The sequence below is a fragment of the Rhinopithecus roxellana genome, chromosome 2 (assembly GCF_007565055.1).
Source record: "Rhinopithecus roxellana isolate Shanxi Qingling chromosome 2, ASM756505v1, whole genome shotgun sequence".
Taxonomy (NCBI): Eukaryota; Metazoa; Chordata; class Mammalia; order Primates; family Cercopithecidae; genus Rhinopithecus; species Rhinopithecus roxellana.
In genome coordinates this window covers 134,904,267-134,926,915 of record NC_044550.1, presented here as the reverse complement: position 1 = coordinate 134,926,915, position 22,649 = coordinate 134,904,267, and the positions used below count along the sequence as shown (strand labels likewise).

General features: G+C 59.5%; 1 protein-coding gene across 7 annotated transcripts in view; it reads left to right on the top strand.

Annotated features, from left to right (window-relative positions):
• The first annotated feature begins 2,248 nt into the window (after positions 1-2,248).
• Positions 2,249-22,649, top strand: part of UVSSA (UV stimulated scaffold protein A) — a 42,582-nt gene continuing 22,181 nt past the window's right edge. Inside the window, exons 1-8 of one of the 7 annotated variants that reach the window (XM_030920591.1) lie at positions 2,249-2,418; positions 3,290-3,389; positions 4,589-4,919; positions 6,590-6,710; positions 7,915-8,298; positions 9,614-9,726; positions 10,008-10,136; positions 21,982-22,093. In XM_030920591.1, the coding sequence (XP_030776451.1) occupies positions 3,292-3,389; positions 4,589-4,919; positions 6,590-6,710; positions 7,915-8,298; positions 9,614-9,726; positions 10,008-10,136; positions 21,982-22,093 (1,288 nt within the window). In that variant the 5' untranslated portion in view covers positions 2,249-2,418; positions 3,290-3,291. The other 6 variants (XM_030920606.1, XM_030920596.1, XM_010375342.2 and 3 more) reach the window with 6 other exon arrangements.

Below are 22,649 nucleotides of genomic sequence, written 5' to 3'. Positions count from 1 at the left end.
AAGCCAGAAGTGCCCTGGGAACAATCGGAGCAGGTTAAGAAAACGGACGGAGGGTGCTGAGCCAGGGAGGCGGGAAGGTGCAGAAGTGTTTGCTCAGGAGTGAAACATGAGCAGTGGCTGGACAGAGGTGGGGAAGGAGCTCTGGATACTGGCAGAAGCTTCCCAGCAGGAGGATCCGCTCCCCGGAGGCCCAGTGTGGTAGCAAGAGCAGGTTGGAGAAGTCGACCGGTGGGATGTAGGGGGCGGCAAACGCAGGCCACAACAGGTTTTGCTTTGCCCTGGGATGGGAGCGGTGGGAGGATTCTGTGTGGAGCAATCCTGTGATCCTACCTTAGACTTTCAAAGGTCCCTCTGGTTGCTGCATGACGGTTTAGGGGTACCAGGGCACAAGTGAAAGACGAGGTGACAGCAGTGACCCACTGCAGGGGTGGCCAGGAATTGGCAGCGGCAATGAGGCAGTGGGACCTGCTCAGATCTGGATGTGTTCTGAGGGAAGGGCTGTCAGGATTTGCAAACCAAATGGGCATGGAGTGAACAAGTGAGAAGCCCAAGTGAGTCAGGTAATTGGTCCAAGCGAACAGAAGGATGCAGGGCAGGCCAGGTGCGGTGGCTCTCGCCTGTAATCCCAGCACTTTGGAAGGCCAAGGCGGGCGGGTCACCGGAAGTCAGGAGTTCAAGACCAGCCTGACCAACATGGTGAAACCCCATCTCTACTAAAAATTCAAAAATGAGCTGGGTGTGGTGGCGGGCACCTGTAATCCCGGCTACTCGGGAGGCTGAGGCAGGAGAATTGCTTGAACCCTTGAACCCAGGAGGCGGAGGTTGCAGTGAGCCGAGATCGCGCCACTGCACTCCAGCCTGGGTGACAAAGCGAGACTCCGTCTCAAAAACAAAACAAAAAAAAGGCTGCAGGGCAGTCCATGGGCAGCTTGGCTGTGCTGTAGAGCCTGAGGGCTGAGAGGACACCCCGGGGCAGTGTAAAAGAGACTGGACTTAGCAATTGGTGAGAGAAGTTGGATAAAGAGAGGGTTTTGTTAGTATGGGAGAAACGGCACCCTTTTATGCTAATGAGAACTAATAAACAACAACAAAAAAACCTGCTGTAGAACACAGAGGGAAACTGCTGGATGGGTGCCTTGGAGGAAGCCACAGGCCAGCGATTGGGTGCACAGGGCAAGGGGCGCTGAGGGAGGATCTGGCTGCAGCTTGCTCAGTGAAGCAAGAGGCTGGGTGAGGAAGGGGTGAGGCGGAGGAGCGGCTCAGGGCTGCCTGCAGGCTAAGAACTGGGAGCCACTGACGCCCAGGGACAGAGGCTGGTGCTGCAGAGAGGGGCGGCGCAGGGAGTCCCTCTTCTTTTCCTTTTAAAAGAATTGCTTTACTGAGATATAACTCACACATCGTGAAACCCACCCTACAAAAACACCATTAACAGGGTTGTGAGCTACCACCACTCTAATGCAAGGGCACGCCCATCCCCCCGAAAAAGAAATCCCGGCCCGCCGCCCCGCTGTCGGCGGCCCCCGCCATGCACCCAGCCCCGGACGCCCAGTCGGCCGTCTGCTCTGCGTGGCCTGTGCCGGGCGCCCGCGAGTGGAGTGCACACCGCGTTCCTCCTGAGCCACGGTTTCCCGAGCCCGGTCTCTAGGTCGGTCCGTCCGCAGCCGGCCTCACACTCCCCTCCGTTCCAGGCTGCGGACCTCGGCGGCAGGACGAACGGCGCCTCTGCTCCTCATTCTGCCCGGGGCCAGCCCGGGCCCAGGGGTACCTGCTGCGTGCCTGGCGCCGAGCTGGGCCCCGAAGACCCCCGAGCCCGCCCAGGGGTTCCCTTCTTGGGCCCGAGCGGGGAGGGGCCGCGGGGTCCAGGGCGCCAGGATCCAGAAACCCGCGCCCTCCCGCCTGGGCAGTCCTCACCGGCCCTCCGCAAGGGAACGGACCTGGCCGCGAGACTCCGGGCAGGCGTGGCGTTGACGCCCAGACCGGAATTTCCTTTCGGCCTCAGTTTCCCGGCCGGCCCCTCCCCCGGCGCCCGCACACCGAAGCCCCTTTAAGGACTTTCTGCGCCCTCCCGCCTCTTTTCTCGCGCGTCTCCCCTCCCCGGCTGCCCCGCCCTCGCCGGGAGCGCGCCTACGTCACCGCGCAGACCTTGGCCGCGTCTTTGCGCCTGCGCCTCCTGGGCCGGGGTGAGCCATTGGCTGCCGAGCTCAGGGCACGTGATAGGGGCGGGGCCTTTGCCGGAAAGGATGGGGCAACGGCGAGAACGGCCGCGTCAAGGGGTAGGTGCAGTCGTCGCCGTGGTGACCCCAGCTCCTGTTGCGTCCGGCCCAGGGCCAGCCAATGGCTGTAGAGCTCTTGGGCACCTGACAGGAGGGGCGGTCCGCCCGCCGGAAGGGGCGGGGCGAGGCGGGCGCCGAGTCAGAGGTAGGAGGGACTGTGGTTGCGCTGCTGGGCGGGGGTCGAGCCGGTTCAGCACCGGCGGTTCTGCGGGCGCCGGGCAGAGACCTGCGGGCGGTGCGTGTCCCGTGTCCTCGAGAGCGCCGGCGGCGGGGCCGGAGGGCGGGCCCAGGGCCGAGTGACAGGCCGCAGCCCCCGAGCATCGCCGAAGGCTGCGCGCCCGCCCGGTGCAGCCGCTGTGCGAGGGCGACCCCGCGGCCCCAGCCTTGCGCGGCCCCGCCGGGCCGCTGCTTTCCCGGGTAGGGCGCAGCTCCCCAGCCTCCGCCCCGGCCTCCCCTGGCGCTTCCTTCCGGGTCCTTCGGCCTTTTCCTGGCGGTGCTGCAGGCTCTCGCCTCTTCCCACCCTGCACGCCGCAGTGCTCGACCCTGGGCCTCCGGGCGGGCTGCCTCCGTTAGGGCCACCCCTGGCCTCCGGGCGCGACTTTCATTGATCTCAGAATTTCTTGGCTCCTTTTGGCCTCTGCAGCCTGGCTGGAGGCTGCCCTGCGGAATCAGTGAATAAGGGAAACAGCAACAGTCACGTTAGGCAAAAGCTGATTTGGACAGTGCCACTGGTTCTTTTAACGCACGGCCCTCAGTGCAGCGTCCCACACGCAGGGGATTGTAGAGGTCCTGAGGTGAAGGTTCACTTTTAAAACTGACTGTAATCGCCACTGTAAAGACCTTGCCGGACACGTATTTCCCAGAGAGGCGCCCACAGAGGTAACGGCAGATGGACCCCAGCCTCACGGTCCTCCCGGAACTTTCGGTTTATATTAGAGCCCCGTAAACACGTTAATAACACCAAGAGCTATAAAATACAGATGGTGATTTAGCATTTCTGCCTTACCTATTTCTAGATATGGATCAGAAACTTTCAAAGTTGGTAGAAGAGCTCACAACTTCAGGAGAACCCAGACTAAATCCTGAGAAAATGAAGGAACTGAAGAAAATTTGCAAGTATGTCTCAGGGTTTAGTAACTCACAGTAACTGACTGGCCCACAGAGCCCAGGACACACACAGGGCCCTGCCGTCCTGCCCCGGCCTGGGAGAGAACCACCCGAGGGACACACCCAGGACGTTTTCTCAGGGCCCTGCAGTACCCAGCTCTGATGGGTGGTCATGTTCTGGGTTCGGGGCATGGGGCGTTGCGGACCCATCACTGCTCTGTGCTTGGTGCTTCTCCCTTCATTCCCGTTTCCGGAGTGCACATATGTGATTTAGAGAGAAACGTGCGGTCTTTTTCTTTGCCGTTGGACTTTGCGAAGGGAGAGAATAGAGCTTGCTGATGGGCGAGTTGGTCCATCGCCTTTAGGGTATGTCCACCCCTGTTAACTTCTCCCTCCGGGAATCCGCTGCCCAGGATCTCTGCAGGTCACCCTCAGGCACCCAGAGACTCATGGGGGAAGCAGAACTTCCCCTCGGAGGGTGGAGCAAAAGTCGTGGACACTGATTATCCTGTATCCTGTGTTTGTAAAACAGGAACTTACAGATTGTTTATAGAGTGATGGAGTGTTGACATTTTAATAGAAAATTTCAGGTCAGGTTTTGCAGCATGCACCAGGAAATCCAATTTGCAATGGTTTATGTGGGGCCAGGAGCTGGGAAGAGGAGCATTCAGGAGGGGCTGGGAGATGTCCCGAGCTCTAGGCCTTCCCTTCCTTCCTGCATCAGGAGGCACCCAGCTGAACAGCGTGCGTGCTGGGCGGTGTGCGTTTGTGCCGGGCGGTCTGCGTTGTGCCTGGTGGCCTGTGTTTAAAGGGCTGGATGGTTTGTGTTTCAGGCTTTGCTGTAAGGCCTCAGCTCTGTGAACGCAGCTGTAGATGATGCAGCTGGATAGATGGGCCACGTTCCAGTGAAACTTTGTGAATGAGCACCGACATTTGAAGTCTCTATAATTTTCACATTTCACCAAGTAGTTTTCATTTGTTTCAACGTTCTTGGCTTATGGGCCACACAGAAACAGGCAGGGGCTGGGGAACTAGATGGGGCCCTTGGGCGGCAGTATGCAGACCCTGCTGTAGAAAAGGGGAGAATGAAGATGGGAAGGCAGTGGTGGTCCCTGCCACACGTGCATGCAGCATCCCTGTACGGAGAGTCTCCCCCCACCCATTCTCTGCATGCGGGGCAGTTGGGTCAGGCTGGCTCGTATCCCCAGGTCTTCAGAGGAGCAGCTGAGCCGGGCCTACCGCCTGCTGATAGCACAGCTGACCCAGGAACACGCCGAGATCCGCCTCTCAGCCTTCCAGATCGTGGACGAACTCTTCGCCAGGTCTCACCAGTTCCGGATGCTGGTTGTTTCCAACTTCCAGGAGTTCCTGGAGCTCACGCTGGGCACAGACCCCGCACAGCCTCTGCCACCCCCCAGGGAGGCGGCACACAGGCTGAGGCAGGCGGCCACCCGGGCCGTGGAAGGGTGGAATGAGAAGTTTGGGGAGGCCTACAAGAAGCTTGCCTTGGGCTACCACTTCTTAAGACACAACAAAAAGGTAGGTGGGCCTGGCCCAGTTTCTCAGAGACTCTGGTTACCTGACATGAGGAGGGCAGACTGTACCAGGGTGAAGATGCACTTCCCTGTCAGACCTGGCACGGCAGGGGTCTGCTTGGGCTTGCCTGAGCACCCCGGCTGCCAGACCATCCGTGGAATGTGGGAAAGTGGACAACAGCTGGGGTCAGGCCCTCCCTGCGAGGGGCGGCGCAGCTCTGAGAAGAAGAGCATAGGGTTTGTGTGTGGATGGAGCTGAGGTTGCATGTGTAATTTTTTATGTGTGTGTAGGAGACAAAGGAAAAGCCAAATCCAACTTCTCACTTGCAGCATTTTCTATGACAGTGGCCCCTGGACTCTGGGACCTGTCCCAGCCTTGCACTTTAAGGCTCCACCCGGATCCAGCTGTGGGTTCTGGCTGGTTCCTGGCATGATGAAACCCACCAGGATCTGCTGCTGTGGCCTGAACCTAGCCTCATTGCCCAGACCCTACCGTGCCCCTTACCCCACCTGCCACGAAGGCTCAGGCCTCCCCAGTGCAATGACCCGGCCCTGCTGGCTTCCCTGTGTGCCCTTGGAGTGCCCTGTCTCCCGGGGTTCATGCTCGGGTTGTCTCAGACCCCTGGGTCCAGTCAGCAGCCCCTGCCTGCCAATGGAACAAGCACACTGCTTGCCTACCTGTGAGGTACTTGCGGTGAGAAGTCTCGTTGCCTCTTTTAAGTTAGCAGATGTGCTGGCTTTCCCAGGCTCAGACAGCAGAGAGGTGTGCATTGTATTTTGTTGTAATGTGCTGTGAATAGCTAGGTGTGAGGGTGCACACCCGTGGTCCAACTGACTCTGAAAGCCGAGGCTGGTGGGTCACCTGGTCCTGGGAGTTTGAGTCCAGCCTGGGCAACACAGCAAGACCCCTGTCTTAAAAAAAAAAACCCACTGTGAACTTACAGACGTGTAGGGCTCCCAGCCACACGTGGATGCTGTGTCTTTTGTTAGGTTTACTTGAACTTTTATCTTGCTCACATTCTGTATAGATGGCCCTAGTTTTTGTTGTGGTTGTTCTTGTTTTTGAGACAGGGTCTCGCTCTGTCCCCCAGGCCGGAGTGCAGTGGTGTGATCTCGGCTCACTGCAACCTCCACCTCCCTGGTCCAAGTGATCCTCCTGCCTCAGCCTCCCAAGTAGCTGGGACTAGAGACGCCTGCCACCACGCCCAGCTATTTTTTTTTCTTTTTTTAAGATGGAGTCTCGCTCTGTCGCCCAGGCTGGAGTGCAGTGACGCGATCTCAGCTAACTGCGAGCTCCGCCTCCCTTGTTCATGCCATTTTCCTGCCTCAGCCTCCCAAGTAGCTGGGACTACAGGCGCCCACCACCACGCCTGGCTAATTTTTTGTATTTTTAGTAGAGACGGGGTTTCACCTTGTTAGCCAGGATGGTCTCAATCTGCTGACCTCGTGATCCACCTGCCTCGGCCTCCCAAAGTGCTGGGATTACAGGCTTGAGCCACCACGCCCAGCCTAATTTTTGTATTTTTAGTAGAGATGGGGGTTTCACCATGTTGGTCAGGCTGGTCTCGAACTCGTGACCTCATGATCTGCCCACCTTGGCCTCCCAAAGTGCTGGGATGACAGGCGTGAGCCACCACGCCCGGCCGACCCTAGTATTTATTTTAAATTGCTCAGGTGGATTTTCAAGACACAAATGCTCGGACTCTGGCAGAAAGAAAGAGAGAAGAGGAGAAGCAGAAGCACTTGGATAAAATTTACCAAGAAAGAGCCAGCCAGGCGGAGAGGGAGATGCAAGGCAAGTGCCCAGGACACAGGCAGGGGCCCACACCTCTGGGGGTTGCCCGTGGTCCGGCAGTTCATTCTCCTGGTCCCAGGGCCCCGCCCGCAAGGGACCCAGGTTTTGAGACAGGCTAGGTGGAGATGATTCAGGTCGGGCTGGAAGGCATTCTCAGCCACAGGACCCCGCCCAACACCCTGCAGGGGCCTCCTGGGCCGTCCACGCCTCTCCCGCGCCCTCTGGTGGTCATGTTCACCCACGCCGTTTGCTGCGCAGACCCCTGGACAGAGATACCGGGCACAGGTGTGCCTGGAGGCAGTGGTCTGAGCCCCAGCCTGGCTGAAGGCCCTGCCACTGGTTTATTTTGTGACTACCTTGCCAGCCCCTTCCCCAAAACTTCACTGTTTGCTTCCCGGCAGTCAGCCTTTCTCGTGAGTGTCATCACGATGGTGTGAGGAGGGGGTGCCACGGCCCTCCTGAGATACCTCCTGACATGGGTGGAGGCACAGCCGTGTCTTCAGACGACATGTGCCCCAGATCCTTCCCCTGACAGACTGTGGTTCCAGACGTGGGCCCTGCCACAGGCCACGTCTGGGAAACACAGGCCTCAGGGGAACCCACAAGGCAGGCAGCCAGGCGCCTAGACGATGAGGAGGCCGCCAGGAGGAAAGCTGCTCCGGCCCGGGAGCTGTGGCATGAACAAAGCTGTTTTGTTGCCCCAGGAAGGAGGTGCCGCCATTTCCTGGGAAGTGCAGGCGGTCTGATCTCCCCTGCACACTCGTGCTCGCTTCCCAGAGGTGCAGAGAGGTTGCCTTGCAGGCCCAGCTGCTGAGCTGGGTGCATTAGGAAGCAGTTGAAAAGTGCACTGCATGGCCAGGCGCAGTGACTCACACCTGTCATCCCAGCACTTTGGGAGGCCAGGACGGGTGGATCACTTGAGTCCAGGAGTTCGAAGCCAGCCTGGGCAACATAGGGAGACCCTGTCTCTACAAAAAAATTAGCTGATGGTATCACGTGCCTGTAGTCCCAGCTAATGGGGAGGCTGAGGCGAGAGGACTACCTGAGCCTGGAAGGTTGCGGCTGGGGTAAGCTGTGATAGTACCACTCCATTCCACCTGAAAAGTGACGCCCTGGGGGGAGTGGGCCTCTGGGTGTGGTTTTGGGTGGGCTGGTGCTTTTGCTGCACATGGTGATGCAAACAGGTGTCTTGATCTTTTGGCAGAAATGTCTGGAGAAATTGAATCCTGCCTGACGGAGGTAGAGAGCTGCTTTAGGCTGCTGGTGCCTTTTGACTTTGACCCGAACCCGGAGACAGAATCGCTTGGCGTGGCTTCTGGCACGTTCGATGCCCTTCACTCCTCCTGCGCGGGCCAGGTGGGCCCTTGCTGGTCTGGCACCCCTGAACCCTGGGATGGGGAGCAGCCCTGCTGCAGTAGAGACCTGCCTGCCTCTGCAGGCCACCCCAGAGTGGGCGGCAGGGCACAGCCACCCCAGACAGCCACAGGTGACCCCTCAGATGAGGACGAGGACAGTGACCTCGAGGAATTTGTGCGGAGCCATGGGCTTGGCTCACACAAGTACACGCTGGACGTGGAGCTCTACTCAGGTAACTGCCTTCCCAGGATCTTTGCGGCGCCACCCTGCCCCAGCTCCCAGGTAGGCCCCTCCCTCACTGGCACCCGGTCCCGGAGCTTTGGACTGCAGGGGCCTCCCCTGGGGGGCTAGATCAGGGGTCACTACCAGGTTTTTCCTTTCTGTGTGGCCTCTGCACTGGGATCCCCCAACCCATGCCAGGCCTCTGTGGCCACGGGGATACTTCTAAGAGCTCATGGCAGCCTCCACCTCAGCAAGGCTGTGGACAGAGTAAGGACCTGCAGAATTGGGGTGAGGTGGGGTCTCGAGGCTGGTGTGGTCCTCGAAGGATGAGGGAGCACAGGCCTGACCTCCAAGTGACCAGGAGCCCTGGGCAGGCTGTGTGGGCATCCCGCCAGCTCACAGGCCTGTCACGGTCTCGTGTTGCCATGAGGGGTCAGGTAGCACCGGCCCTTGCTGGGAGGAAAATGTGATCCAGAAATGGCCACACGCAGCCTTGGTCCTGCAGCCTGGGTGGGTGAGGGTTGCTGAGACATAGCCGCCCTCCGCTCCCCCGGCCCCAGCTTCCTCCCAACCCCACTGATGCCCCACTTGGGGCCCTTTGGGTCTGTGCATGGCTTCAAATTGCTTTCTTTGAGGAACCTACTTCTTTGGAAGCAGGCACAGCTGGTGTCCCTTCACCAGGGCCAGGAGGCAGCTGGGCTGGGAAGCTGCCGGGAGAACTGATCCTCAGGGCTCAGCTGCCCGGAGGTGCCTCAGCAGTGAGGCTGCAGGCCTGTGCGGGGTGGGCACCGCTGCTGCCAGCCCAGGGCTGTCCTTGCCTGCACAGAGCTCAGCCCTGTGCCAGACGCTGAGGGTGCCACAGTAGGGGAAGCCATGGCAGAGCAGAGCTGGAGCTGGGGTGTCTGGCAGAGGAGAGGCCAGGGTGGGTGGGGGCCGGTGAGGCTGGACTGGGCAGGCCCCATCCTGTGGGGTAGTCTGTGGAGGGGAAGGTCCTGTGCCCGGCGGGTGGGGGCAGTGAGTAGAAGAGGCCGTGGGTGGTCTTGCCCCTCCAGGTGGGATGGCTGCAGCCAAGGCGATTTGAGACACACACAGGCAGTGGAGCTGTGTGTGAGGGGAGGCTTTGGTGTTAAGCCACAATGTTCTTTTCTAAGATTATAAAACACTTCCTTCTCACAGCATCCGGTTTGGGATTCCTGGGGGCAGGCATAGGCATCTGGTAGGTTCCCCTCAGGCTAGAGCAGCCTTCACTGCGTGGTCCGCCTCTCCGGGGCCTGTGGGAGATGCCGGCCAGCGCCCTCGGGTGACCTCTGTGTGCCTCTCCCCAGAGGGCCTGAAGGTGCAGGAAAATGAGGACAACCTCGCTGTCGTCCACGCCGCCCGCGACACACTCAAGCTCATCCGGAACAAGTTCCTGCCGGCCGTGTGCTCGTGGATCCAGGTGAGCCTCAAACCTGGTACCTGTGGGTGGAGGGCCGTGTGCAGAGCGCCAGGCATGGGGGGTCCCTTTCTTGGGGGCACTGTGGCCCGGGGGCGTGGCCTGGTGACTTGAATGGTCCCTGACCCACGAGGGCTCTGTGCCTCACCTGCAGCTTCGTCCTCTGCACCCCAGGTGTACCAGGGATCCCCTGGGCCGGTGGACCTGGCGTGTGCCTCCCGGCGGGATGGCTTCCTGGGGCCTGCCGGCCAGGCTCCTGAGCTATTCACACCCCTGTTTTGCAGCGCTTCACCCGCGTAGGGACCCACGGTGGATGTTTAAAGCGTGCCATTGACCTAAAGGCGGAATTGGAGCTTGCACTGAGAAAATACAAGGAGCTGAACATCGAGCCCAAGGGAGGGCAGAGGCACAGGGTGAGTGGGCAGGCGGCAAGCGGGAAGGTGTCCCAGAGGCCTCAGTGGGGGAGGAGAAGCTGTGGGGGGCTGCACCCTGGGCCTGTGGGCCTGGCAGAACCCAACCACACCCCAAGCCCACTCAACCCCAGCAAGGGCTTCCTGTGAGCCCAGGGTCGTCGCCGTGGCAGAGGGGGTGGTGCAGCTGTTGGGTGCTGCCCGGCTGCCGTGTATGGTAGCAGAGCAGAGGTGCTGAGTGCTGCTCGTGCCTCCAGGAAGCCACCAGTCAGGCTGTCCCCCCACAACTCCTTCTAGGGAGTCATCAGCAGTGCGGCGCGTGTCCTGGCAGGCACTGTGTCCACCAGAGGAGAGACCCCCAGCAAGCCCTCAGATGGCCAAGAGGGTCACCGCGGGCTCCAGTGCACTTAGGGGTGGAGACTTGGGTTACTGTCTGCTGGGCCTTGCGAAGGGCTTGGAAGGGTTGTAGGGGGCACTGCACTTCCCTGAGCAAGGAGCATAGGGTTAGGAGGGGGCAGGGCCACCACGAGGGGCTGGAGGCTGGAGGGAGGTATGGGGTGCCTCTGGCGGGGTGAAGCTGGGAGCAGAGACCGTCGCATTGGGCGTGTTGGAGCCGGTCGAGTGGTGGGGGTGCCCGGCACGCTGCTGTGCCAGGGCCTTGAACTGCCTGAGCGCAGAATGGAAATCCGGGCCTCAGTGCCTGGAAGGGCCTGAGAGCTGGGGTCCTCTGCAGATGTCCTCGGCGGCACCCAGCACAGTCAGGCCTTGGGACTGGAGGCACACCACGGCCACCCTGGGCTCGCACAGCAGTGCTGTCTCTCAGGCGCCTCTCCCTCAGGGAACCCAAGCCCTGAACCCCAACGCCCCTGAAATCGGACCCCACACGCAGCCCTGGCCTGGGAGATGCTGGCCTTTTGGCTCTCCCCACTTTAAGGAAAGCTTTGGGGTGGAAGGGCCACTGTGCTCCTGGCTGAGGAAGAGGTCAGGTTCCACAGCGGCAGACTGCGGGGCCATGGAAGTGGGGGGGCGGGGAAGCTCCTCTGGATGAAATGCTGAGCCTGTGGTTTTCCCCGGGTCAGTGGCCTGTGTCCCCAACATGGCGGGGGTGTGCAGACGCTCCGGGGACCAGCAGAGGGCGAGCTTGCTTTTCTCCTTTAAGTCCGAAACTGATTCCCGGAGAATTTATAGTCATGTGGGAGCCCGGTGGCCGCGCCGCTCGTGTGTGGCCGCGTTTGTGGGTGCTGGTCAACACCTCGCTCCACGAGGAAATACTTTTGTGAGTTGTGACAAAAATAGAGTTTTTGCAATGAGAAAGCATGCTGGTCTAGGCTGGGGAGGAAGATGGTGAGTGCCATCAGCATGTCAGGATCAGGGTGAGCTCACTGGTCACGCCCAGCGCACTCAGGCCTACAGGATGGCAGCTGCAGGATCAGGCCCCTATGGCAGCCGCTGTCACCGTTGCCGAGTGGGCCGCATGGGGGCTGCCAGCTGTGTCCACACCTCTCTGTGGCTCACACTGGGGCCCTTTGAAGGTCACTGCCCAGTCTCCACGGCACAGGCGAGGCTTGCTGGAGCCTCACGCTGAGACCCTGCACCAGGCACTGCCCCTGTGCAGCCGCCACCCTGGACTCACCTGGCGCGGCTCCTGCAGTCTGCAGACCGTTCTGTCTGAAGGTGGCTGGTGGGCCTTTGCCTGGCAGTGGAAACCCCTGGAGCAGCCGGCTTATTGGTGGGGGTCCACAGAGCAGAGGGGGTTGATAGGTGGCATGGTCTAGTCTCATCAGGCCTGGGCCCCTCCAGTTGGCACAGCCTTTTTAGTACCAGTAGCAGTGCTGGGGCTGGGGCAGCCAGGTGGCTCTCCTTGGCCTGAGGTTCTGGCAGTGGAACCTTCTGGAATGTCTGGTGCTCCCCCTGCCTGCATCTCATAGCTCCACAGCATCTGGGACGGCCCCCAGGTGGGGCTGGCTGGTGGAAGTGCGTCTGGGCAGCCTCCGGGGCTACTGGCAGCTTGGCCTACTTGGGTGAGGATGAGGAGCTGCCGCTCCCCAAGTCAGGACTCTTAATTCAGCACAGCCGTGGTACCGGCAAGGCCTGCAGGCTCCCGGCCATGGCTGACTTTCACCCACAGCTCCACCTCAGCCTAGTGGATGCAAACTCCCTCGTGCCAGGGGCCTGCATGCTCTTCCGTGAGTGTTCAGCTCAGCCTGGCCCCTGCCCTGTGTGGGCTTAGGAGAGCTGGCCTCCCGGACCTCTGCCGGCTGCGGGCCCCTGCTGGCTGTACCCTCCTGGCTGCAGCGCCAGCCCCTCCTGCCACAGGGCTGCTCAGGGGTGCTATATTCAGGGCCTGGTCTGTGGTGGCCAGGGCCCGCAAGACGGGTGTGGGCCAGGCCACGCAGGAGGGTGCTGGGCAGGGCATAGCCGCCTGAAGGACCGCAGCTGCTGCTGCTCCCACCCACCAGGTCCTGGGGACCCTGCCAATGCTGTTAGCTGTCTCTGAGCTTCTGAGTGACTGACGTGAGCGTCTCACACCCCACGTGGTGGAGCTACCAGCACCACCCCTCCGTGTCGCATGACCCTAGCCCTCGTCAGGCAGGCAGCCACCCTGACCCAGCGTCTGGGACCTGCTGCCCTTCCACTGTCCTTCCTCACTCCTGCTGGCCGAGGGCCCACTCCTGACCCATCTGTGTGCGTCCTCTTGAGATCCGAGTGGTGGCACTGGGTGGGGGGTGTCTGCGGTGCGGCCAGGACTGACGGTGCTTGGAGGGCCCCTCGCCCCCTTCGACCACACAGTCTGGCCAGCAGACACGCCGCAGCTGTGCTTCAGAGCTGGTGAGTGTGCAAGGGCAGCAGGGCCTGTGAGGCTGGATTGAGGGTGTCACAGCTCTGGCAGGAAGGGAGGCGCCACGCTGCTCCTTTGTCAGTTGAATGGACACTCTCTAGACCCTTCTCCGCAAACTGGTGTCTTTTAAAGCACCGCTCTGAAGTCCTTGGAGATTTTGCTCGCGGCAGCTGGAGTGCGAGGAGCTGCCTGGAGATGAAGTGATTGGCGGGCTCGGCGGGCTCAGGTGGGCGACGCTTCCCAGAATAGATGCCGCGGCGCCACTGCGGTATCTGCCCAGCTCCCTCCTGGCTCCGCGCGGCCACCGCATCCAAGTGGCGCGTGTGTGGCGGGTGGCTGGCTGACGAACGTGGATGTTAATTAGAGCCGTTTTAATTAGAAATTATGAATGAGGTGCTCCTCGTTAATTTTCGAATAAAATTTACAGAGGGTTTAAATCACTTCCCTCAGTGTCTCCCCATTTAGCACGGGATTGGCGTCGTTAACTCCGTGTGTAGAACAGAGCACGCTAATTCAATCATGCCTGATTTAAATATTTTTAGAACTTCCAACAATTGTGTAGGAGATGGGAACGTGCAACGCTGCTAGCTGCAGGCAGGAGCCTGGAGCCCAGCGCTGGAAGGCCCAGCCCATCCTGTGGCGGCTCCGCCCGATGCTGGTGCTGAGGCTCTCAGGCAGTCACCCGGGAGCAGACACCGTGTCTTTCCGTTTTATCATTTCCACTTGGTTTCTACGTAGTATTGTTTTCCTTTTGACACAGATGTTCTGTCTTCAGAAAATGCTCACGCTGGTTTGAATATGTGTGCTGTGCATTTGGAGTGCCTCTGTGTGGCTTCCGTCCGTGTGCTGTGCGTTTGGAGTGCCTCTGTGTGGCTCCCGTCCATGTGCTGTGCGTTTGGAGTGCCTCTGTGTGGCTCCCGTCCGTGTGCCGTGCGTTTGGAGTGCCTCTGTGTGGCTCCCGTCCATGTGCTGTGCGTTTGGAGTGCCTCTGTGTCTCCCGTCCGTGTGCTGTGCATTTGGAGTGCTTCTGTGTGGCTCCCGTCCGTGTGCCGTGCGTTTGGAGTGCCTCTGTGGCTTCCGTCCGTGAGCCGTGCGTTTGGAGTGCCTCTGTGGCTTCCGTCCGTGTGCCGTGCGTTTGGAGTGTTCTCTGTGTGGCTCCCGTCGGTGTGCCGTGCGTTTGGAGTGCCTCTGTGTGGCTCCCGTCCATGTGCCGTGCGTTTGGAGTGCCTCTGTGGCTCCCGTCCGTGTGCTGTGCGTTTGGAGTGCCTCTGTGTGGCTCCCGTCCGTGTGCCGTGCGTTTGGAGTGCCTCTGTGGCTTCCGTCCGTGTGCCGTGCGTTTGGAGTGTCTCTGTGTGGCTCCCGTCGGTGTGCCGTGCGTTTGGAGTGCCTCTGTGTGGCTCCCGTCCATGTGCCGTGCGTTTGGAGTGCCTCTGTGGCTCCCGTCCGTGTGCTGTGCATTTGGAGTGCTTCTGTGTGGCTCCCGTCCGTGTGCCGTGCGTTTGGAGTGCCTCTGTGGCTTCCGTCCGTGTGCCGTGCGTTTGGAGTGCCTCTGTGGCTTCCGTCCGTGTGCCGTGCGTTTGGAGTGCCTCTGTGTGGCTCCCGTCGGTGTGCCGTGCGTTTGGAGTGCCTCTGTGTGGCTCCCGTCCATGTGCCGTGCGTTTGGAGTGCCTCTGTGGCTCCCGTCCGTGTGCTGTGCGTTTGGAGTGCCTCTGTGTGGCTCCCGTCCGTGTGCCGTGCGTTTGGAGTGCCTCTGTGGCTTCCGTCCGTGTGCTGTGCGTTTGGAGTGCCTCTGTGGCTTCTGTCCGTGTGCCGTGCGTTTGGAGTGCTTCTGTGTGGCTCCCGTCGGTGTGCTGTGTGTTTGGAGTGCCTCTGTGTGGCTCCCGTCCGTGTGCCGTGCGTTTGGAGTGCCTCTGTGGCTCCCGTCCGTGTGCTGTGCGTTTGGAGTGCCTCTGTGTGGTTCCCGTCCGTGTGCCGTGCGTTTGGAGTGCCTCTGTGGCTTCCGTCCGTGTGCTGTGCGTTTGGAGTGCCTCTGTAGCTTCCGTCCGTGTGCCGTGCGTTTGGAGTGCCTCTGTGTGGCTCCCGTCAGTGTGCTGTGCGTTTGGAGTGCCTCTGTGTGGCTCCCGTCCGTGTGCCGTGCGTTGGAGTGCCCGTGGCCGTCGTTGGAGTGCCTCTGTGGCTTCCGTCCGTGTGCTGTGCGTTTGGAGTGCCTCTGTGGCTTCCGTCCGTGTGCCGTGCGTTTGGAGTGCCTCTGTGTGGCTCCCATCGGTGTGCTGTGCGTTTGGAGTGCCTCTGTGTGGCTCCCGTCCGTGTGCCGTGCGTTTGGAGTGCCTCTGTGGCTCCTGTCCGTGTGCTGTGCGTTTGGAGTGCCTCTGTGTGGCTCCCGTCCGTGTGCCGTGCGTTTGGAGTGCCTCTGTGGCTTCCGTCCGTGTGCTGTGCGTTTGGAGTGCCTCTGTGGCTTCCGTCTGGAAGCAGGCCAAGGGTGAATCTCCTGGATCGATGTGCAGCGTCATTTGGTAGATTGAGTGTCCAGCCTTGCCGCACTCCAGGGCAGGTGTGATCATCCGTGGCTGCGTCATTCACTGAGCTGATAAAAATCCTCTGGAAACTTTCACATTGCCTGCTGCCAAATTACATAGCTCAGATCACCAATTACTTTGTATTGTATAATTAACAAAATATTAATTTGCTATCGGCCAGTGAGTCAGAAAACCATCTTAAGCATCATTCTCTTTAGTTCTGTCAGCGTGGCTCTTTCCTTCTGCTAGTTACTGGGTTACTTGTTTCCATGGCTGAAAGATGCATTTGTTTTTGTTCTCGCCGGTGTTGAGTCCGTTGGGGCAGCCACGTGGGTTCGGCCATGGGCGCGTCCTCCGTTGCTTACAGAACTGGAGTTGTCCCCCCACCTCTGTGGTTTTCTTTTTTTGAGACGGAGTCTCGCTCTGTCGCCTGGGCTGGAGTGCAGTGGCCGGATCTCGGCTCACTGCAAGCTCTGCCTCCCAGGTTCACGCCATTCTCCTGCCTCAGCCTCCCGAGTAGCTGGGACTGCAGGCATCCGCCACCTCGCCTGGCTGGTTTTTTGTATTTTTTAGTAGAGATGGGGTTTCACCGTGTTAGCCAGGATGGTCTCGATCTCCTGACCTCGTGATCCGCTCGTCTCGGCCTCCCAAAGTGCTGGGATTACAGGCTTGAGCCACTGCGCCCGGCCTGTGGTTTTCTTTCTCTGTCAGCTGCCTGTCTGCCTTCTCCACCGGCCTTACCACCAGAGCTCTGATCTTTGGAGTTAGAAGCCAGAAGCATTCTCTTGCCCTCATGTTCAGTGGGCTCGGGGTTGCAGCCGACAGCCTCCCGGGGACCCTGTCAGCCCCTGGGATGGAGGCCCCACCTCCTTTCCCTGCTGTGCGTGAGGGAAAGTTTTCTGTGATGCTCTGGAGCCATGGGAGTGTCTGACTCCCGGGAGGTGAAAAGGACAGAAACTGAAAAGCCAGGGATGAAATGTGGACCCACCAGGCACAGGCAGGGGAGAAGGGACCTAAATCAACGCCATCGGGAAACCTTGGACCGCCGTAGGGCTGGGAAGGAGCCTTCCTGGGTGATGGGGCCTCCATCATGCCGAAGGCCAAGCCGCCACGTCCGCCACCGTGTCCGAGGGCTGCCCGCCGGGGGGCGCAGACACACGGGCTCTCCGGAGTCAGCACGGGGAACACGGGGAGAACACCTGAGGCCCAGCCGGGGCTCAGGCCAGCCCTCCCTCTCACACCGGTGGCTCAGGCCTGTCTCTTGGGCCTTCACCGTCCCTCAGTACCTGTCTGCAAAACAGAGGGCACTTCCCAGACAAGCCCAGCGCTGCTTGAAACACCTCCCCACGCTGTTACCCCTTCCGTTTGGAAAGCAGCCCTGTGGGGTCGCTGGGTTTTCCGCCCCATTTTACAGACCGGGAAGCTGAGCCCTGGAGAGGCTGTGTGGGCCCAGCCTCCTTGTCCAGGCCTGGCCGCCTGGTGAATGTGAGTGCGCCTGACGAACCGGCACTGTGGCCGCACAGCTGAACGTCCGCGCTTCCCAGAGCCTGGCATTCTGGCCCCTGTGGGCCCTGGCTGCACTCTCCTTCCCTGAGAAGGTCAGGCTGAAGCAGGGTCCTTTCCCGCCCCTGTGTGTGTGTCTGTGTGTGTGTGTGTGTGTGTGTCTCACTGGAATCCAGAAGCGAGGACACAGGCAGCCCTCATTTTCCCGAGCCCAGAGTTAGCTTTCCTTGCAGAGCTCGGGGGCAGGAGCTACTAGATTTGGAGGTGCCAGGAGTAAGAAGTCATTCCGCTCTCCACTGAAGGGGGCGTTTGTGACCCCTGGTGCCTCGAGCTGCTTCCCGAGCACCGCACACAGCGCTCCTGCTCAGCAAGAACCAGGCCCACAGCCTCTGCTCAGAGCGTCCTGTGTGGGACCCAGGGACAAATGCCAGTTTGGCTGCCCTAGGAGAAGAGGCCGCCCTGGCCCAGCTCCATCCGTCTGGAGGGCAACAGAGACCCAGGACCCCCAGCCCGTATCTGGTTGGCAGATGTATGTCTCCATCTGGCAGGCGGCCCTGGGGACCCAGCAGAAATTTTGCCCCCAGCCTGGCTCTGGAATTGACCTCCAGGCATCCTGTGAACCTGAGGCCTCCTCCTCTCACGCCCAAGAAGGCCCCCAGGCCTGTGGTGCTGTGGCCCTGGCCCCTGCAACTGGGACTCCAGGAAGTGGTCCGAGGCCCACCGTACTGGTTAGCAGCTCCCAAGGTCTGTCTGAGCCTCATCCCTGGGAGTGATCTGGGTTAGACGAGAATGGGAAGAGGCCCACAGCGCTGTTTTGTGATATTCTTATAAGAGCGTATTGATGACTGTAGATTTTATAGTAAAGAGCCAGTCGTTCTAGAAAGCAACGATTTGCCTCAGCAGAACCTCCAGGCTCTCGTTTCAGAGGTGAGGACGTGCCCATGGTGCTGTGTCTGTGTCCAGCAGGTTCCGCTCGGCCCCGACAGTGCTGCCCGCCAGGTGCCCTTCCCACACGCTCACTGTGGTCAGCCCTGCTCCGCGCCGCCCTCCGTCCTCTCAAGGTGCGTCCCTGGCAGCCGGAGATGCACATGAGATATTGGCCTGGCTGGGCAATTTGCACGGCCTTCCAGGGAGGGCATTAGCATATAAATAGCAGATGCAATGAGGACCATCACAGCTGAGCACGTTTAATTTTTAGTTTATAAGATAGAATGGGTTTTTAAACGCATAGCCATCAAGGCGCTGAAAGACAAATGTAGTTTGGAACTCACTTGTCTGACGAGGCCTTACATCATTTTTTTTTTTTTTTTTTTAAAAAGGGAAACACACACACATAAAACTGAACAAAAGTAATTTCTTGGGTGAAAAGTAATTGAGACCGCATACCAAGTTAATTAGATCGTACAAAATTTATTTAATGGCCCCAGCTGTATCTCCCAGCCTGCGTGTGGTGGACGAACCTGCCCCTTCACCCAGGCCTCTCCTCTTCCTTTCCTTCTCAAATAATTAGTAATCTCGCCACCCTACTCCTGTGAACTGATTGCATTGTATATTTTAGCCGTTTTATTGCTTGTTTAATTATGATCGTGGAGGCTCATTTTTCTAAATCCTTTTAAGTGTGGGTGAGAATCCATTTGTATGAAGCCAGCAGAGGCCCCAAGTGCTCCTGCCCGCCTCCCCGTGGTGGCCGGGGTTCCTTTGGAGGCACCCTGTGCACGGGCGGTCTTGGCTCTCCGTGTCGAGGGTCTGTAGCTCCTGTAGCTGCTGCACTGCGGACCAGCCTCGGGAGGCTTCCAGTGCCTTGCAGGGGACTTGGCCCATTAGGGAAGGTGTGGGCACAGGTCACAGTCCCCTTGGGAGGGGCAGCCTGCTGGTGACCTGTGCCTCCCACGCCCCTGCGTTATCACAGGAAGCTCGGCTTCCAGGTTGGTGTCAAAGCAGATTGCTCTGAGAACCTTTTCCAAACCTAACCTCATTTTGTAGACATTTCCGGTCCCAGCACCGCCGTAGGGTGTGTGATCTCCTTTCCAGGATTCTTGCTCGTCCAGAGCCCCCCAGCGCCAGTGCGCAGCCCCTCGGCAGGGCCTGCAGACACGTGGTGCTGGCCCCCGGCTCGTCTGTCCCTGACCTTGAGGGTGGCTGGCTCTTGCCTGTCACCACTTGATGATTTGACTTCTTAGAGGTGAACTGGAGGTGTGTGGGACCACGTGGAAGGGGTGCTTCCTGTGGGGTCTCACCCTCCCTTTGGGCTCCGTGCGCTTTGAGGCTTCGGGGAGCTCTGTCCCCAGTGACCACGCTGTTCCTGTCCTCCGAGCAGGCTCCTGAACAGCCACACAGCGTCCTGGGCTCCCAGCTTCCCCATCTTCAGCATCCCTGCCTGTCCCTGACTTTCAGTGTGCCCAGCACCAGATGTCGGAGGTGACCGCACTGTGCGTCTGTGGGTTTCAGACATGAGAAATTATCCCGTGTGAATGGAAACCTGAAAACAGCAGCTTTCAGCCTTCCATTTAGTATTATCAGTGAAGTCCCTAAAACCTGAGTTGCTGTGGTTTGAGGGGCTACCACAGCCTCTAAATAGTTTCAAGCTGAAATGTGGAAATGGTGGCTGTGGTGGGCTCTTGCCCGGGAGAAAGCCCTGGGGCTTCCTCAGAGGTGAAGGGAGATCCACCCACGGGCCGGGCTGGTGTTAGAGGGAGCTGCTTACCGGGACCAGGGTGGCCTCATCAGCGCTGATTTAAGAACAAAGGGGAACCCGGGGCTTCTAATTTAATCACAGAAATGAACCATTATTTGGGGAGAAAGAAGGTATAATTCCTAATAGTTAGCTTAGCAGTTGAATATTTTTTCGGAAATGAAAATTTGATAAAAGTCCCCGATGAAATTCAAGGGTGCGAGCAATAAGCATAATATTTTTTTAAAATGACCCCCATATTTAAAATCTGGCACTATATGTTATGCATTGTAGCACCCGGTCCACATCTACCTTTCAGAAAATTAAAACACATAAATTCTGTTTAGTGTGTGATCCGCACTGCACTGGCTGAGAACCGTAATGCCCTGAAACCTTGGGCTGCTCTCCACCTTTCATAAATTCCTGGCAGATTCTGTACAGAAATAATTTTCAGGTCCGTGGCTTGTTGTTATTCAGACGTGATGGATCGCCATCATTTGCTCAGCGCGGGAGTTAAGTGCCCCCGTCATTTCCAAAGAGTATAATTGGGACGTTTCACAGGTCAGCGGTGGAGACAGGCTTCCCTTTTGATCAGTGTTAGACTGATAACAAAAATTACAGTTTCCAGTGATTAATGTCTCCTGCTTCCCAGATGCTTGGCAGCGGGCTGCTCCTAAACAAAGTGCACTTGGTCTGACGATCGGTGCCGGGGCCACCTCCTGGCAGGGTGCTGGTGCCCGGGCCCCGCGGCCTTGTGCAGCCTGGCTCCGTGGGGGCCACCTCCCGGCAGGGTGCTGGTGCCCGGGCCCCGCGGCCTTGTGCGGCCTGGCTCCGTGGGGGCCACCTCCTGGCAGGGTGCTGGTGCCCGGGCCCCGCGGCCTTGTGTGGCCTGGCTCCGGGGGGCTGGATGTGGAGCCACGGTCCCCTGCTCCCCCGGCTTTGTCTCTGGTGAACATGTGGACTCCTGCCCTGGGGGGTCAGGGGTCAGGCCCTCTTCAGCTGTCCTTCCTCCCTTCAGGAAGCAAAGCTGCGATCACAGCACCTGTGAGGTGCTGATGCTGGGAATGCGTTTTAGAAATGAAGGTGTGTGTCAGAGTGATTACGGTTTTCGGTTTTTCTCTTATCAACCCGTTAACAGTCCCCTTGCTTGGTGTTCCTCTGATAGGAATCTCCCTTCCGGGAAGTTTCCCTTTCTCAGGTGCCTCCACCCCGGGGGCACCTCCACCCTGGGGCACCTCCACCCTAGCCACCCCAGGGCACCTCCATCCTGGCCACCCTGGGGTCATGACCTTCAGCTGCCCTAGCAGCCCTGCCAGTCCCTCTCCTGGCCTGAGGGAGCTGAAGGTGAGGAATGACTGCCCTGCTGTGCTGAGCCCACACCAGGTTTGTGGTGGGTGAGCTGCGGAGGCGGGGCTCTCAGGGAAGGATGGTGTGCCCTGGGGGCTATGTGTGAGCTCCCACACCCTGTCCTGGGCCGTGGTGGGGCTGTTGGAAGGATGCAGGCCAGTGGGAAGGTGAGGCGGAGAAGAGTTTGCTCATGGCCACACCTGAGCACATGGATGGAGCAGGTGGTGCCCACCGTGTGGCCATGTTACTAAGCAGTGGGCTCGCTACCGAGTGCACACAGAAGCCAGTACTACAGCAGCAGCCTTTGGGAAGACAAAGGCTTTATCGGGGCAGGCAGCCTTTTTCTCATGGGAGGAGGGAGGCGGGGGTGGCCTGAGGGCTTCCAGACTCAGTGAGGGATCCCCTACATCTACCCTGGCAGAGAAGTGACCTTGTCAAAAGGAAATTGAGGTGGTTTTCATTCAAGCCCTCAAGGACAGAATGTTCCAGAAGTACTTGTCCCTTTCGGTCATCTGACATGCTGTGGTCACACCAGCGCCACGGGAGAACCCCCTGTGCGGGGAGCTAGCCCTGGCCATTGCAGAAGAGCAGATGCACCTGCTCCACCTGGTGGGAAGATGACTCCCCTAAGCCATGGGGGCACGGCCACCCTTGCACCAGTGCGACGCCATTCCACGTGAGGACCTCACCTCCCACAGGGACCTGGGGAGTCAGCCAGGGTTGCAGTTCGTGGATTTGACGTAGACTCTAAACAGCCCCCAGCGCAGGGGCAGTGCGGAGGTGGTGTGATGTTGGGGAATGAGAGCAGCCTTGGAGACAACCCTAACTGCAGTCCAGCTGTGGCTGATGCTGGAGCCCTGAGCGGGAGAAAAAGCTCCACAACAAAAAGGCATTTCCAGGGCTCTGCCCACTGAGAGCTGTGTTCATACACAGGGTCTGGGGGTTGATCTGTACTGGGGCATCTTTCCACAGACGGAAGCCCTGGGGAATGCGGAGGAAGATGAGGATGATGAGGACTTTGTGGAGGTCCCTGAGAAGGAGGGGTATGAGCCCCACATCCCCGACCACCTGCGCTCTGAGTATGGTGAGCAGCGGGCCCTGTCGGAGGGTGCCTGGGTGGAGGGTCCCCCACTCAGGATGTGGCCCCTTGGGATCCATCTGGTGGTAACTGCTGCTTTGGTTTAAAATACTGCTTTTCCTGCTCGTGATCGTAGCCATGAGGCTGAGAAGTTGTGTGCGTGCTTTTCCTCTGTCCTTTGGCTCCATCTTGGGGTCTCGGGCCTAGCGTCCTCCCTGCAGCCTGCCCCGAGGTGTGCTCCCTCTCCGGTGGTCCTGCTGGTCCTCCTCTGCCAGGCAGGCCCTCAGGTGCCCAAGTCTGGGTCAGGGGCCATCCTACTCTTGGTTCTTGTGTGGAGGCCCCAGCACACCGGCCTGCTCTAAGGACGCATCAGGGCAGGTCCTGACCTCCCTCTGCCATCAGCAGCCCTGCTCAGGGACAGAAAGGCCTCACGCACGAGGGTGGGCTCTGGTGGGCTCCTTGAACTTGAGGGTTGTGGGTGTGATTCCCGCAGCTACAGGAGCCGCTGCTAGCAGGTGGGAGGGGCCGCCACCCCACACCCTCCAGGCTCCCCTCCCCACTT